Source organism: Trachurus trachurus, assembly GCF_905171665.1.
Source record: "Trachurus trachurus genome assembly, chromosome: 7".
NCBI classification, from domain to species: Eukaryota; Metazoa; Chordata; class Actinopteri; order Carangiformes; family Carangidae; genus Trachurus; species Trachurus trachurus.
The window spans coordinates 22,459,502-22,474,943 of NC_139901.1; the positions used below are offsets into that span (position 1 = coordinate 22,459,502).

At 42.4% G+C, this 15,442-nt stretch overlaps 1 protein-coding gene across 1 annotated transcript; it reads right to left on the bottom strand.

The window, feature by feature from the left end:
- Nucleotides 1-11,726: 11,726 nt before the first annotated feature.
- rnf114 (ring finger protein 114) lies at nt 11,727-14,979 on the bottom strand. The gene is made up of 6 exons (XM_083974964.1): nt 14,797-14,979; nt 13,795-13,945; nt 13,193-13,299; nt 12,336-12,450; nt 12,107-12,214; nt 11,727-12,019 (listed from the first exon to the last, which is right to left on the bottom strand). The coding sequence occupies exons 1-6, from the start codon at nt 14,931-14,933 to the stop codon at nt 11,954-11,956; spliced, it is 684 nt and encodes a 227-aa protein (XP_083831090.1). The 5' UTR covers nt 14,934-14,979; the 3' UTR covers nt 11,727-11,953.
- Nucleotides 14,980-15,442: the final 463 nt, after the last annotated feature.

A 15,442-nucleotide genomic window follows, 5' to 3' on the forward strand; every position in this document is an offset into this window, starting at 1 on the left:
AAAAAAAAAAAAAAAAAACTTGAATCCCCTTTTCCTTCTTTTTGTGACAGTGGGGTCAGCGCTCCACCCATCTGGGTCTAAACTGGAGACATGGGGTGTCAGAGAGGGGCACCATACTGCCTGAGTTAGGAGACTTGATCGCGGATGGACATGTGTGTGTGGGTGGAGGGGTTGACACACACACGCGCTGCACCTCTCTCAGCTGACTCTGAGAATATGTTTGCGTGGGACAAGTCCACCAAGACCCATCCATCAACCGGGTCCAAATACGCCCTGCGCCACTGTTGACACGGGGTTAACAACTTGACACTGACGGAGGTGGGCGAGGCCCGCAGCAGAATAGAGACTGAGACAGAGAGAGAGATGGATTGGACTGTGATCGACATTCAATTTGAATTATTGCAAATATTTCCATTTAGCAGGAAATTGAGTACATTATGAAGTATCCAAGTGAGTCCAGTGACTGTTCAATGCAGCAGAAGGGAAAACAAGCAGCTGTGTATCTCCTCGTGACCTTGCCCTTACTTCAGACTATTGCTTCAGGACTAAATAGACAAGCTTGTCAAAATGGCCGCCAGAGATGAGTTACGTTGGAATTGTTCATGAAGGCATTAAACTTCCTTCCTCTCAGTAATCACCGTGCATTATTACGCATTAAACATGCACTAATGTACAAGTGATCAATTTTGTGGTATAGGACAACAACCAGAAAGTGATTAAAAACTTTTAAGGTCCATTGATTTAAAAACTACTTTGTGGGTTATGTGGGAAAAAATGGAGCTGTGCATAAAAAGTAGTAAATCGGAGCCCATAAACGGGTCCGGATGCCGGGAAAGTTCCCGTCCAATGAGGCTGAGAATGTAAAGTAAATCTCTGAGTGGCTGTGGCAGGGATGCAGGTGGAGGAAAGCGCGAGGGAAATGTAGCGTAATCTCAGCCTCAGCCACGTTATCGGCTGGGCTTTTTAACACAGGGGCCAATTTAATTGCACTTAAAGCAGAATGGCAGAACATCAATCTTGATGAGTGGATCTGCATCACAGTTCTCCCAGGCCAATCTATCACTATCTATGCCTCTGGGTAGCCTCCCCCCAACACTAACACACATGCCCATAGTCCCTCGTTGTCCCAGCTGCACGTCCCATCATGATCTACTGTATTTTTCTTTCTTTTTTCTTTTTATGTGTATTCTGTGTAAAAGATATCTATCTATGAGAAGTACAGACAACATTTTAACATTAGACCAAGTTTATTTTGTTTTTATTTTGGTCTTTTCATCTTTTTTTAATTATTATTATCTTACTGTCAAAAAATCCCATTAAACATTGAGTTAACCTGTCTCTCAATATTTTTTGTACTGTCACTCATCAATCAATTAGTTCATACTGATTGGTCCCAAATATAGCTACATTTTCATCTAAAAAATTATTAAATAATTTCCCAAATTTGCTGAACGCTGTGGTTTTTAGCCAGCGTTGCTCAGGAGTAATTGTTGTATTTGCTTGGGACAATTCCCTGTAGTGGTGAGCTAGTGAGTTACAGCAGCATGTTCAGTCAACACAAAATAAACTACAGGGCCCATGTTTGTAATTAAAGATGTCACAGAGTGACACAGTGTGTCTGATTTATGATTTTGACAGGTAGGTTTTGGACAACAGAGCTCTATGGCACAGAGCAATAAGCTACACCAGGCTTAGGATATAACACTTGTTATGTCAAATGTGTTAATTGTCACAGGATTTACAGTATGGCCAATACGAAAAATATTAAATATCAGCAGACTTATGCTTTAATAGATCTTGGTTTGTACAGTCATAATATAGCAGCAAAATTTGAAAATCTGCATGTGTGTATGTGTTTCTCCTCTACTGGGATACACAGAGTATACAGATTGCTATGAACAGTAGTGCTCTCCTTTATATAGGATCTGTGTTTTTTTTCTTCTCATGAGCATGAAACTATTTCAGCTGAAAACCAGCACATGTTAATATTGACTGGAGGAGTAAATGTAGGGGAAACATATACAGGCATTAGGGCTTGAGGCGGTAGTTCTGTGGTTAGAGAACAGTAACTACCTCCTGTGCCATAAGCATCTTGAACTCTTAGTGGCTGTAGAACACTTAAATACAGAGAGCACTGGCTTCATCAAGGCCATAAAGCATAAAGAGGACTTGAAAGCAAGGGACAGAGCCTATACAGGAGTAATGATCCCTTAATGTGGTGGCCTCTCTAACTCAACCTCTCACACACTTTCTACCCCCGTCCCCACTCCCAACTGCTACATTAGCAGGGATAATAAATGAGACTCCGGCATCACAAGCATAAACTTTTTATGACCCACCTAACCAGCCTTATCAAATGTGGATGTGATTACTTCGCCAGTTGACAGATGAAGAGATGGATGGACAGTTGTGAAGGAAGGGATGGACTGCAAAGAGGAATGAGGCGCGGGGGCGGGGGGGTTGGAGATGGTTTTCTAGAGGAAATAAATAATTATTTAATGTACATCTAGGAATGATGAGTGTGGAAAAACAGGAAGAGGAAGTGTTAAAATAAAGGATGCGGTATAAAAAATGAGAGTAGAATGGGGGGGGGTGAGGAGTGGGAGGATGGGAGTGTCTCGAGTGTTGCTCTGTGTAGCTGCTCTGAATGGGCTGGTAAGATGGAGTGGACAGGCTGTATGGGCCCAGTGAAAGGCGCCTTTCTCTTCTACATGATAACTTTGATCCCTCCTGTTTCCACACACCAGTCAGCAATATTGTTAAGCAGCAGTTGGTTAATACTTTAACCAAGTCCTGGTATAGAGACGAAGGGAGGAGGGACTCTCAGCCCCCCTTGCCACCCCTCCACTCTTACAGTTGTTTCGACTGATAGTTCTAGGATTTCCTGTGTCTGCCAGTCAGGTACCAAATCATAAAGTATATAAATTCAAAATATAACATTACTGAATTTCATTAAAGACAAAGACAATAACCACCAGTATGTCTATAAAATGGCAAAGGCAGTGAGCTATTTTATCACAAAGTATTATACAGGATCTTAATGATAAACACTTAGTGAACTTTTTGGCTGCTACTTGCCATGTACAAGATTGAAATATAAAGACTATCTCAAAACCATTTTGCCAAATTTATAATATTAATTCTGTGCATCACTATGATATTGACAGTAAATTTTAATATTAAATGTCATTGCTGCGTATAGCTTGTTGCAGTGGTTTGTGCCATCCAAGGCCTTTATATTTTATTACATAATAAAAGGTTTGATATTTTCAAGCTTTTCAAGCCAATTCGACTCTGTCAGGTACAGAGGCTGAAAGACTGAAAAGTTGCTCTTTTTCTGATGTAATAAAACTTTTAAAGGGACAGCTTCTGTCTTTATGAGGCAAAAAAATCACAAGTAAGGTGTGTATGTTGCACACTGATGGATATGTGCGCTTTAAACCTTTATTGTTCTTGTTCCTCACTGAGTTATTTTCTGCTGAGATGCAGAACTCATATGTGAGGGAAGAGCTTTTCTCACTGTAACTATGGTGCCGTGTTAGCTGTATGACTGATAGCGTGGATGCATGCTAAACATGTGTGACATGTAGTTTTTGTTCTGCCTCATTAACGAACGGCCCGGGTATGAAGAGATCAGATTAAAGGTAATTAAAATGACAAAAACACACCATCATTCCTAATGCAGCTGTAATGACGGCCTTAGTGTAGCTGAATGCCAGCCACCTCCACCTCTTTTTCCTCTCTGTTCCTCCCTCTGCTCATCCCTCTCTCCATCTCAGCTGTGGCTACAGAATCATTAACCTGGCTCTGTGAGTAGGATGTGCTGACAGAACACTCTGCTATTGTGCTTCCTGTCATCTTCAGGAAATCAGGGCTTCCCCCTGCTGTCGAGGTAAAGCACCACTGGGTGATGAGCGATGCCGATGTTTCGCTTCGTTCCTCCTTTCATTTTATTCTTCTGTTGCTATGTTTATCTCATTCTCTTCACCTCCCTTTAGGTCAGTCCCCCTAAACTGCTTACACAGGGGAAAAAAATAAAATTCAACATGTGTTCTGTACAACATCCTATTTTTACACAATTCTTTGTATTATTATTTGTGTTACATGCGGTGCATGGCTAAAATATAATGCACTTATTCAAGGGGAAGGCAAAGTAAGATCAACACCTTAATATATAATATAGTCCAGTACAAACCCACTTAAGAAATCAATACACTCCTTTCCAATACAGTTCACTAAAACTGACAATTATAAACGTCACGGCAGTAGTATTTATAGCAGGACTATTAGACTGAATTGCATGGGATTATCAGGTGTTCCTGTTATTTTGGCCTCCCCCCCCCTCTTGTGTGTGCATGTGTGTGTCTGTGTGATGGAGTGGCCATGCTCTGTCATGAGCGGTGCAGAGTTGACGCTTCCTTTACATGGCAGCTGCAAGGATCCAGTGATGTATCAGAGTCAGCAGAAGCATTGATCAGAACCAGGGTTAATCATTGCTCCGGGAATCCAGAGGAGATAGAGGCTGCCTGGGGAGAAGTAAGCCAGGAGAGTGGGCGGCTGCACCACAGGAGGCCTGCAGCTCTACAGTAAAGGAATGCTGCCAGGAAGATATAACCACTTGTCTGTTTATCTGTTTATCACTGTCCAGCTATCAGCTGTTCATAATAACAGAAGGCTCTGCGCAACTTCAAAAGCATGTGTTTAGATATGTGTTTGAGTGTGTATGGGGTAGGGGGGTGATGGGAGCCGCAATGTAATCCCCCTAAATGGACGGATTTCCGAAATGTGGGCAATGTGATGCCGGATCTGTGCTGTGTCTACTCAGCAGTACCTATTCACTCCCCTGAGCTGGGGAGTTAATAATTCAAAAGAGAGAAGAGGGAAAGAGGCCATAGGCCTGAGTGACAACATGGAGAGCGAGACAGAGACCAGTGAAAGTATGGAAAAAGTGGGTGCAGTAGGAAGGAGCAGCGCAGCAGAACCGTGGAAGGATAATAAGAAGAACTATTCCAGAGGGTGATTATATCACGTTGGAGAAAACTGAATGTGACATTGTAGTTGTGTATTTTTTTTCCAACCTCTAAACCCACAGATTACATTGACTCTACCACAAGCGGAGGCCTTTCCCTCCATCTAGCTTCCCCCCCTCCTCTCCTCTCACTACCCGTCCCTCTGGGATGCCTCTTCCCTGTGACCTGCCATCACCAGCATCACCACTGCCAACATCAAAGTCCAGGATGTTCTCTCCAAGAAACGCACACAGGGCTGTGAGCTAAACACACGTGAAAACCTACAAATAAGTAGCACAGATAAACGCACACACACACACACATAGACTCACACATGCACAGAAACTTGAAGGAATGTCAGCAATGCCAGGAGGAAGGATGAGGGGCAATTGGAACACAAAGAGGTCCATCTCCTCAGAGACAAGGGAAAACAGGGCAATAAAACCGTCATGTCGAGCCAAGAATCTGCTGATGGCACACATACATATACGCAAGTTCAGAGACACAAAGGAGAATCTGTCAAGCAGATAAAGCCATCACTGCTCCTTTTCATCCCTGGTTTTGTCCAGAGGCGTCCCCCTTTCACCTCTCCTCTGCCCCGCCAACACTTGTCAGGCAAGAGAGTCATTAATGTTTAGCTGGGCAGTGATGGCAGCGCTGACAGCACTCATCTGTCTAAGAAGACAAGATGAGAGAGAGGGACAGCCCATCAAAGGATGCCACTTAGAGAGTGAGAGGGAGAAATGAGGGGGGAAAGGAAACCGTGAGACTGAGCCTGGACTCACAAGACAGAGACACATCTTCTCTTTTTTTTTCTTGCAAAGTTAAAGGTTACATCACCAAGGTGGGATATAAAATGATGCCATTGTCATCTTCATCCTCCCCTCCTTTTCTATCTATCCACCTACACAGCCCCCATCTCCCCACCCATCCACCCCCCTCCACATGCTTGTCAGCAGTTTGATTCAGTACCTGCAGCTTAGTTACTCATTGAGCTGAGGAGGGACCAGAGCCGGTGGAGGTGTATGGACGGCTGTCTACGGGCAGCCACTGGTGGTTGGGGGGCTGCTGCTGTTTTGACAGATCTGCCTGCGTCGTCCGTTCCCTCCTGTAAAGACACAAGACACAAAGGACAGGAAGTGGAGGGAGGTAAATAGCACTGAATATGAATGGTACACTGCAGAGGCGGTTAATAATTGGGAAGTGTTGGACTATTAATCTGAGAGACAAGGCAGTGTTGGGTTTTGTGTTTGTGTGCTGCTGTAGCTCTGACAGAAGACTGAGCCTTCAGTTCTGCATATACTGACGAAACATCTTGTGATGTTTCCCATAAGCCTTTCACATTAATATCACAACAACGACCTATAGTACTTGAATAATGTTATACTGTTCTTCACTTTCAAGAAGCTCTGTTTGAACCCACACTGAGGCCATTCATCAGGACTTCTGAGGACAAGCTGTAGGTCTGTTTTTACATGTGTTTGTTCCTGTGTGAATATATTCATATATATGAGCGCAATGCATTAAATGAGTGTTTCCCTCCATCTCTCCAGATACGTCAGAAGTTAATAGAGAGGGTGCTTTGACTGCCATGACAAGTTAAGTAGAGGGAGCGGGACCATTGTCTTCCAAATCAGCTGTCAGTGTGTTTCTGCTGTCAGCAGTTTGAATCGCTACCTGCCTGGTTAATCATCGAGCCACTCTGAGCTGCTGGAGGTGCATGGCCCACCATCACGGACCCCCATCATCGCCACAACAGGACAACATCTGATTGACAGATTAGCAAGCACTGGCGTTTTTTTTCAAAGAGGGGGGTTGAAACAGGGTGGAGAGGAGTGATTGGAATTGGAAGGAGACTTGAAAAGGAACTGCGAGGTAGAGGAGGTGCGTGTTTGTGTGGGTAGGTGTGGAACAGGATTTAAGGTTAACAGGTCTTCTCTATAATGTAGGCCTATGTGTAGCTGAGGAATGTGAGGATGAAAGATTTCCTGAATGGGCTTAAAGTTTTTGTCGTAGAAAGTGTCAGAGACAAGTAAAATGAGAATATTTGCACCAACACAGTGTATTGTTCATGTACCTGTGTGTCAGCAAGAGCTGGATAGGAAGATAAAAACATCAGCTTGATATTTTTTGTTTTTTTCCCCCCTTCAACTAGTCAAAGCAGAAACTGTATGACCTCAACCATTCTCATAACTGTGCGGTTTTATATCTTAATAGCGAGCAGTTTTCCCTCAGGGTTTTGCTGGACAAGGAAGAGACAGGGAGACAGTCTCACAAGTAAAGAGGACTCCTTTGAAAGTGAAATTGCCTCCCCTGTTGGACATTAACGCTGCTACAACCAACATTACACCCCCCAATCCTCATAGGTTATGCCCACTTTAGTCCCCCCACCACACCCCCTCCGCCTCCGCCTCCTTTGATTCCCTCATGCACGCCCACTGAGGTTTGATTTCAAATGGAAAAATTAATGGGAGAATAATAGCCTTGGGCCTCACTCTCTTCCACACACACATCTTAGTTGGTCTACAGGGGGACAAAAAGGGAGGGGAGAATATTTAGATCCATTCGCCCCACTTGGTCTGCTATTCCATTGTGACCCAATCACACGCACACACACACAACACGTACACCAGAGGCTTCATACCCCCCACCCTCGTTTACACCTTAGAGGGCCTAACTTTCAAATATTAGTACAGTGGCTGTGTGGGTTTCAAATAAATAAATAAATAAATGAGCACCCAATGATTAGCAATTCTCCTGATAGTTATATCAACGTGTTTCATATTCATTTTCACTTCCAGGAGAATATTTCTGCAGAAACAGTGATTTTGGAGAACTTTCCAAGCTTTTTGAAACGCTCCTAAAACTGATGTGAGGAGTTCCATTTCCACATTATTTACATGGAGTCACCAACAGCAGCTTCAAGAAGAAATTTAAGTCCCATGTTTGGATTTATACAAAATTGATCAAATCATAATTATTCTCCTCATCCAAATATTCTGCATGTGATGTAGAACAGACAAGAGTAAATAAAACTTTGTTGTCCCTGCAGTTCTGAGCCCTCTGGTTTAATATTGGCAGAAGTCAGATTTTAGAGATCCCGAAAATAGATGCACTCACACGCACACACGCACACAAGATGTGCAAGTTTCATTTCAGCTGATACAGGGCCAAATTGGTTGCAGGCATTATAAAATCAAAGTTAACACTCATTGCTCTTAGGCTAGCAACACAAGAAGTGTGTGTGTGTGTGTGTCTGGCTGGGGTAGGGGGTCGGTTGTTAAGAGTTTAAAAGCGGAAGAAGAGTTGGTGTAGAACCAGTATTGATGTCGGGGAAGCCCACTGGCACTTTCTGTTCAAACATTTGAGAGAACTGGCCTGCCGAGCTGCAGTGCCCGGGTGGCAGGATTCCCGCTCTTCCTGTTTCTCCTGACTTTGAGGAATTTTACGGTGAACAAACTCCCAGCGCTCTTCTCACACGCCCCACACCTCATCATAGATACCTGCCTCAGCAAAACTAGAGGGAGCTAGACCAAAAGAGAACGAACTTTCTAGGCATTTGAGCAGTTCCTATCTCTTGTCACTATTTGTGTATCGCACGGGGTGACACAAAACTATTTTAATAAACACAGATGCACAACCCCTTTTTTCATGTTCAGTATTCTTCTACCAAAAGGAAAAGGTGATGGATAGGAGTCAGTCATCCTAATCCCTCAGTCACTGACTGCAGATACACTGCATTTCATGATGGATTTGAAACAAGCTAGAGGAGACCATCTCTCTGGACACGGTCCAACAGGAAATACTTTGAGACCGCTGCCAAAAACTCAAGCAGACAGACAGAGAGGAGTCAATGAATGTGGGTGGCGCTGGGCTCTGACTCATGACTTAAAAGGATGCAGCTTCAACATTATTACAAAAATATTGACAGAACATCTGGTAGTTTTATCTGTGACTGTTCAAATGTCTTGGTGATTATTGGTTTAGACAGCCAACAACAGGCATGAACTTACAGTTCAGGGATGCTGGATTTCAATCATCATCACAAGAGACTTAGGTGGAAGAGGTTTACAATACATTAAAAGAAAACAGAAGGGCTGGTGAAGGGGTGTCTTGGGTAGAGTGATGGTGCGACACACTTCTAAAACAAGCCACCGTCCCCACGACTCTCGCAGTGTGCCTTTGGGCACATGTAGCATTAATTGCTGCCTCCACAGAGCCTGCAGACTGCACACACCATCTATTGCTCGCATCAAAGAAACCACATGCTGAACTTTATGAAATTTTTATTCAATATGTTCACTTCTCTTCCCCTTTTCCCTCTCTTTCTTCCTATTCCTATTCCCCACCTTGGCCCCCCTCTCCCTTTTTTTTTTTTTTTTAGCACCGCCACCAAACAGACAAGAAAGACTTCTCTCTGCCATGTTTTTCGGCTCGACTTCCTTCCTGCCCAGAAGCACTAGAGTATCTCGTTAGTTCTCTCACAGCTAACATCTCTCCTCTATCTGCCAGGAGCAAAAAGCTGATCGGGGAGGAGGGGGGATAAAGAGAAGAAAAGAGAAGAAAGGGGGGACTACATCAAGAAGTTTGGTGGGTGAGATTCTCCGTAGAGCAAGGTGAGAAACTGTAATATAATTTAGCTACAGTAATTACAGATACAAGGAGCACACAAAGGAAAGAACAGAGATGAGAGGGATTTCTCTCCCTGTGGACAATGTACACCGAAGGGCCTAAGTTTCATCATAAACTTAACACACATTCAAATACATGCAGAATCACATGGCAAGATCATTGTTGGTGTGACATAGCATTGCCCTGATTTCTAATACATGAACAAAGGTTTGCAGAGAGGATGCCTTATATAGTACATCCCACTGTTACTTTAGCTCTTTTCAATAAAACACAGCTGCACCCAATGCTTGATTATGACAGCTGTGCAAATCCAAAATTTCAACTGATGCATCCTGCACATACCTTCCTTGTGATTGTACCTATATACACACGCACAACCAGACGCACACGCATGCACACAGACACACACAGTGGTCATCCATCAAAGCAGTGAGTGTTGTTTCTTCCCCCACAAGTCTCATACACACAGGTATAAATCACTCCGCCTGATTTCTGGGGCCAGGGTTTAAATAATTAAAGAGCTTTAATTTATCAGGATTTAGCACCCCCTGACAATAGGGCTGACAAAAGAGAATGAAAGATATATTGAGAAAGAAAAAAAAGGTCAATATACATGAGACACACATACAAAATTATTACACTTTTTACTGGAGAGAAAAATGAACATCTAGGCCAAAGTGGCACCAAAGACTACGTGAAGAGGCATTAAGGTTCTGCTCTAGAGCTACTTTGATCGGGGTGTATGCAGTTTTATTTACCTGTTGGTAGAAGACAAATGCAATGCAACTGTGTGAAGATTTGAACAACTGTATATGGTTGATTTGTGAAGATTACAACTCGCTGAAAAACAACATTGATGTAAAGTAATAGACACAATTCACAAGATAACACCCAAAACAAAAACATCCAGCAAAAAATCAAGCAGTCAAACACATTTCTTGTTACTTCACATGCTGCCAGGATTTGGAAGCATACAAATAACTATGGTGATTTTTTTTTCAGAACTGTTGGCAGTGATGTTAAGAAACATGAAAATCAGGAAAAACAAACTGTTTTTTTTTTTCAGACACTGGGCATGAGCAGTACATTGCTGTTGGGTCATATTGTGTCATCAACTATCTAAAAAGTGAAGTTATGGTTATTCTGATTACCAGTGTTTAAAGACCTGTAATATTTTTGCATGCTGCATTTAAACAAAAACCCAGTTAAACGCTAAGTTGGAGAACAACACATTGAGTAAAGAACATTTATAGAATGAAATCTGTGTTAAATTATGCCTTGCAACAGAGCCAGGAGGCTGGTCAGGGTCAGCTGCTGTCATGGATGGCCAGAGAACGGTGGAACTCTACTGCCCTCCTATGGCTATAAACATGCAAAGAATTTGTTGCCACATGAATGAAAAAAAAAGAAAAAAAGAAAAATCACAGAACTGCCCTCTTACACTGATGTTTCCCTACTTTGCATGTTTTGGTTGACTGGATGAAGTATTAGCCCTATGAGTTTTGGAAGTCAGACACAAGATCTACCAGCAGGCACAAAGACATAAGGGAGAAACATTACAATAAAGCAAACAGCCATCTCTGGCTTTGTTTGACCCTCGAATTATTTATTCTTTCCAGTAGATCTCTGAAAACAGAACAAACACAAACTCTCTCTCACACACACTTCACCCAGGAACAGCATAAAAAAACACATCTGCTAATAAACTCCGGAACAAAAAAACAAAACAACCCCCCTCTTTTTAGAGTAAACATGCATTGTCACTCGAGTAGGTTATTATATATTATTGTTAACGTTACTGGACCGATGACTTCACCGAGTGAAGTTTGTTGTTTGCTGGCAATAGTTAGCCACCTAGTGGTCAAACCCTTTTATAACATCAAGTATTGACAACAGGGAATTTTAATTAAAACTTTGGAAGTTTTTGGCTATATGACACCATGTCATAAATGAAGGAACAGCTTAATAAACATAGTTTAGTAGATATTCAACAAACTATTAAATCTACAGACTCAACTGGGGGAAGATAAGAGATTATCACACCAGAAACACAGTAGCACTCCTAAATCAGACAGTACAATATGCTTTTATTAACCATATTGCGTGATTTATTATCTGAATAATAAACCTATAGATTCATAGTTACAATATCAATTCCAAGTGAAACTGATTACGCATAGTAATGCAGTACCACCATCCGCATGATGGATGTATGATGAAAGAGTGTGGTATTGTGTCTTCCCAAGACTTTACATCAGCATCTCCCCCTCACTTTTACTCGGTTTCTCCCCTGGTGGATTGTTCCTCACACTTCAGTTGTCCAATAGGGAGCGTTGTAGAGCCTCCTGGATCATAGTGTGCTCATCTGTGGAGTAGTCCTGAAAATAAAATCAGACGCAACATAAGTTCATTCATCAATAACATAAAAAAATAAACTTGATATAGTGTTTAGGGCCTCAACCTACAACAAAGGTATCATAGGAGAAGGTATGTCTGATCTTCAGGTGCTGGAAAAAGTCAGCACTCCTGTAGTTAGGGTCCCCCCAAGGCATTGAGGCACAGATGGGGCATACCTGAGCAGACAAAGAGAGACAAATACAAACATTAGGGAACAACATATTTACCATGTTTACATCCAGATATGATGTGTAATCCCAGAATCGGTGGAATTACAAAGAAAAGCAGATGTCTTACTACTTGACGTGTGTCTCGAGCATGCTGGGAAGTACAGTGTTCAACCAGTCCGTCCTGATCGAGGTTCTGGCAGTTGCAGTAGGGGCAAGTGAAGGTGTAGCGATTTGGCACTGGACTGTGGGAAAGAAACCAATTAAAAAGAATAAATTATGAAATACATCATGCCATGGATTCTGTATTTGATGCACAATGGATCACATGGTATTAACCATTATATTGGTTAAAATATCAATATAATATTGATAACATGACATATATTGAAGATATCCACATTCTAAAATAAAACTTTTCTGGGTTTTTTGGACTTAAAACGCTGCCTCACAGCAAAGTGGTGCCATTTCTTAATCAATTCAACAAACCGGATGAAAATGAACAATAAAGGCCACAATCTAATTAGTAAGGACATTCACACTAGAAATGCATGTTCCTCAGAATTTGCTGTATTTCCAAGTGAAAACAAAATGGCAATTCAGCCTGTGCAGTGGGCTAAGAAAAACCAATAATCCATTACCACTGTGTTTTACTTTGCAGAGGTACACTTATGGCTTCACCCTGCAGGATGACTGATTTGTTAACAAAGGGATGAGGAATGAGGTAGTTTAATGGAGCAAGTGGGAGAATATGGGTTTAATGCTCATATCTCTTTGGTAAGATCAGACTGGACTCCAGTAGATTCTACTGTGATGAAGGTGAGAACAACATGATGCGTTCTTACAGCTCAATGACAGTAGATTTGTGTTTATGTTGCAAGTGTCCAGAAATGTCCCACTGTGCAGCCTGCTCGTATAAAATATTGAGCATTTATTGTGTGAACAGTGACCGAGTCATTTTTATTTCTTATTCATGCTCTATTTCACCTAATGATGACAGGCTGGGTCTGGGCAGTGGTCCTAACACCCTCCTCAATGTAGTCCTGGTATTTTGAACAAGCGGCTGTGTGGCCTCTCATCTGAGAAAGGCCAATCTGAAAAGTGAGAGAACATTGTCAGTAACCACCTCTACATGACCTGCATCATGTGATTGTTGACTCAGGTTTGTGATTTCAACTCTGCTCTTTCAACTCTCCTACCCCCATGTTCTGGTGCATGATAGCAACATAATGCAAGTGTGTCTCATCTTGAGCAGTTTGCTGGTTCAGAAACTTTCAGTAGATAAAGGCCCCGCTCTGTTTGGTTGCAATCCCACAGTCAGATACCGGAACCTTTATCATGTTAAACCAGAATGACTACATAGACACAATGCTTTTCGTTTCAAAATTGGGTCAACAAATGCACGGCATTTCCAAAGTTAACGAGAAATCATGTTAAATTATGGTGACCTCAATATTTAGGAAAATCATTGTGATAATGATTCTCGCCATACTCGAGTGATCTGTCTAAACCATTACACACCCATGTATCCAAAAACCCAACAGAGCACAAATAAGCAAAGGACACTGTGTGAGCTTTTGTAGTCATACCTGAGCTCCACACCCCTTGCACGCTGCCACGGATGATTGGATGATGGCCTCTAATTCAGCAGCTTTAGTCCAGTGGCCCAGCGAGGCCCTACATACAGCACAAACAGGCTTCTGTGGACGCAAACACTCCTGCAGACAACTCTGGCAAAACCTGACCAGAGAACGGAGAAGGAATTTGATGATGAACAAGTTGAGCATGTTGACATTTACATAATGGGGTTTGAGTCTCTTTCTTGTTTTGATACTGGGAAATTTGATGTTTACACAGAACATGAGAAACCAGGTTTCTGATAATCTGTGTGCTTTTGCACCATCTCACTGTCTCCTGGTTTCTGCTTGTTGTAGACTAGCCTACTAGGTGACATATCCAGGAACAGACTAAACCTTATTACGGTTTCTGAACTCATAATGTGATGTGATGCACAGCATGCACCTGAACTTCTCCTGAAACCAGGAAACATAAGCACATGTGATCTACTTTAATTTGACCTCTGCTGATCTGAGGGAAGTTGACTCAGGTAGCCTATTTCTTTTATTTATAGACTGCAATTAAAACACAGCGTCAGACCAGAGAAACTGGATACTGCCGTTTGCTACAATATCCCTGTGAAGTCCCTGACAAGAGCTTCCTGTAAATCAGATGGAAAGTCCCCACCTCAAGAGGGCGCAGGGACTTGTAGTCCTACTGAGTGACTTGACAAGTTGAGGCAATAGCGATCGAAACTACAACTCCCAGGTGAGGCCTCCTCTTTGATGTAAACAAAACTGAAACTGATTTAGCGAGCTGGCACTAGTTCTTAGCGAAAATTCATGCGAGCGAAATGAAATAACAGCATCACAACAGAAGCAGGCACAAGCTCGGTGGGCGTTTTGCGAGTCTGGTGCACGACACGTTTAAAAACAGCCAGCGTCCGCGAGTATTTTTAGCTCGTACGGCTGCATCGCTGGTGGCAGACGCTGGTTGAGGGGAGGACAATCGGGTAAAAAACACTAAATACTCACGTATGGCCGCATTGTGTCTTCACAGGACTGTCGAAAATTTCCAGGCAGACTGGACAGACGAACTCTGACACGTCGCTGCTCCCGTCAGAGACGTTTTTCTTGTGCTGTGCTGCGCTAAACCCTCCGAGCATCGCCATTTCTTTTCTTTAGTGAGACGGCCCCCCACCGACCGTCCCGGTGTCTACGTCAGCGGCTCCTGGTTGTGCTTTAAAAGCGCGAGGGCGGAGTCATGGCTCACAATAACAACACATGATAACAGCCGCAAATTATTATTATTTTTTATAAAAACAAAGGGGTGGGGAGGAAGTGGCACTTTATTTACTTAAGTAGGCTAGTGAACTAAGATAAATACACAACCTTTACATTTGAAAAATCTAGGCTACTAAATTATTTGCATATGGTCAGCAGCGTGGAGGAAGTGTTAGTGTAACCTTGTCTGTAAAAATAAATGTAGCGGTGTGATAGCTATTTCTTTCTAAAATGTAGCAAACTACAAAATGTAATTATTTTCCCATTGCTGATAAAAACTGTGAACAACCATTGGCTAATCATTTAAAAAATATATATATATATATTCTGGTTGACTGATCAATAAAATGATTTGTCAAAGTTGCCCACGTAGAGTGGCAATTTGACTCTACTGCCC

Bases quoted from the DNA above. Each gene is read 5' to 3' on its own strand.
- rnf114 (XM_083974964.1), bottom strand. From the start codon at position 14,933: ATGGCGATGCTCGGAGGGTTTAGCGCAGCACAGCACAAGAAAAACGTC. The intron at 13,946-14,796 runs GTGAGTATTTAG...TTCTCTGGTCAG, and splicing joins AAGACACAATGCGGCCATAC to GTTTTGCCAGAGTTGTCTGC. The intron at 12,215-12,335 runs GTAAGACATCTG...TTGTCTGCTCAG, and splicing joins CTCGAGACACACGTCAAGTA to GTATGCCCCATCTGTGCCTC.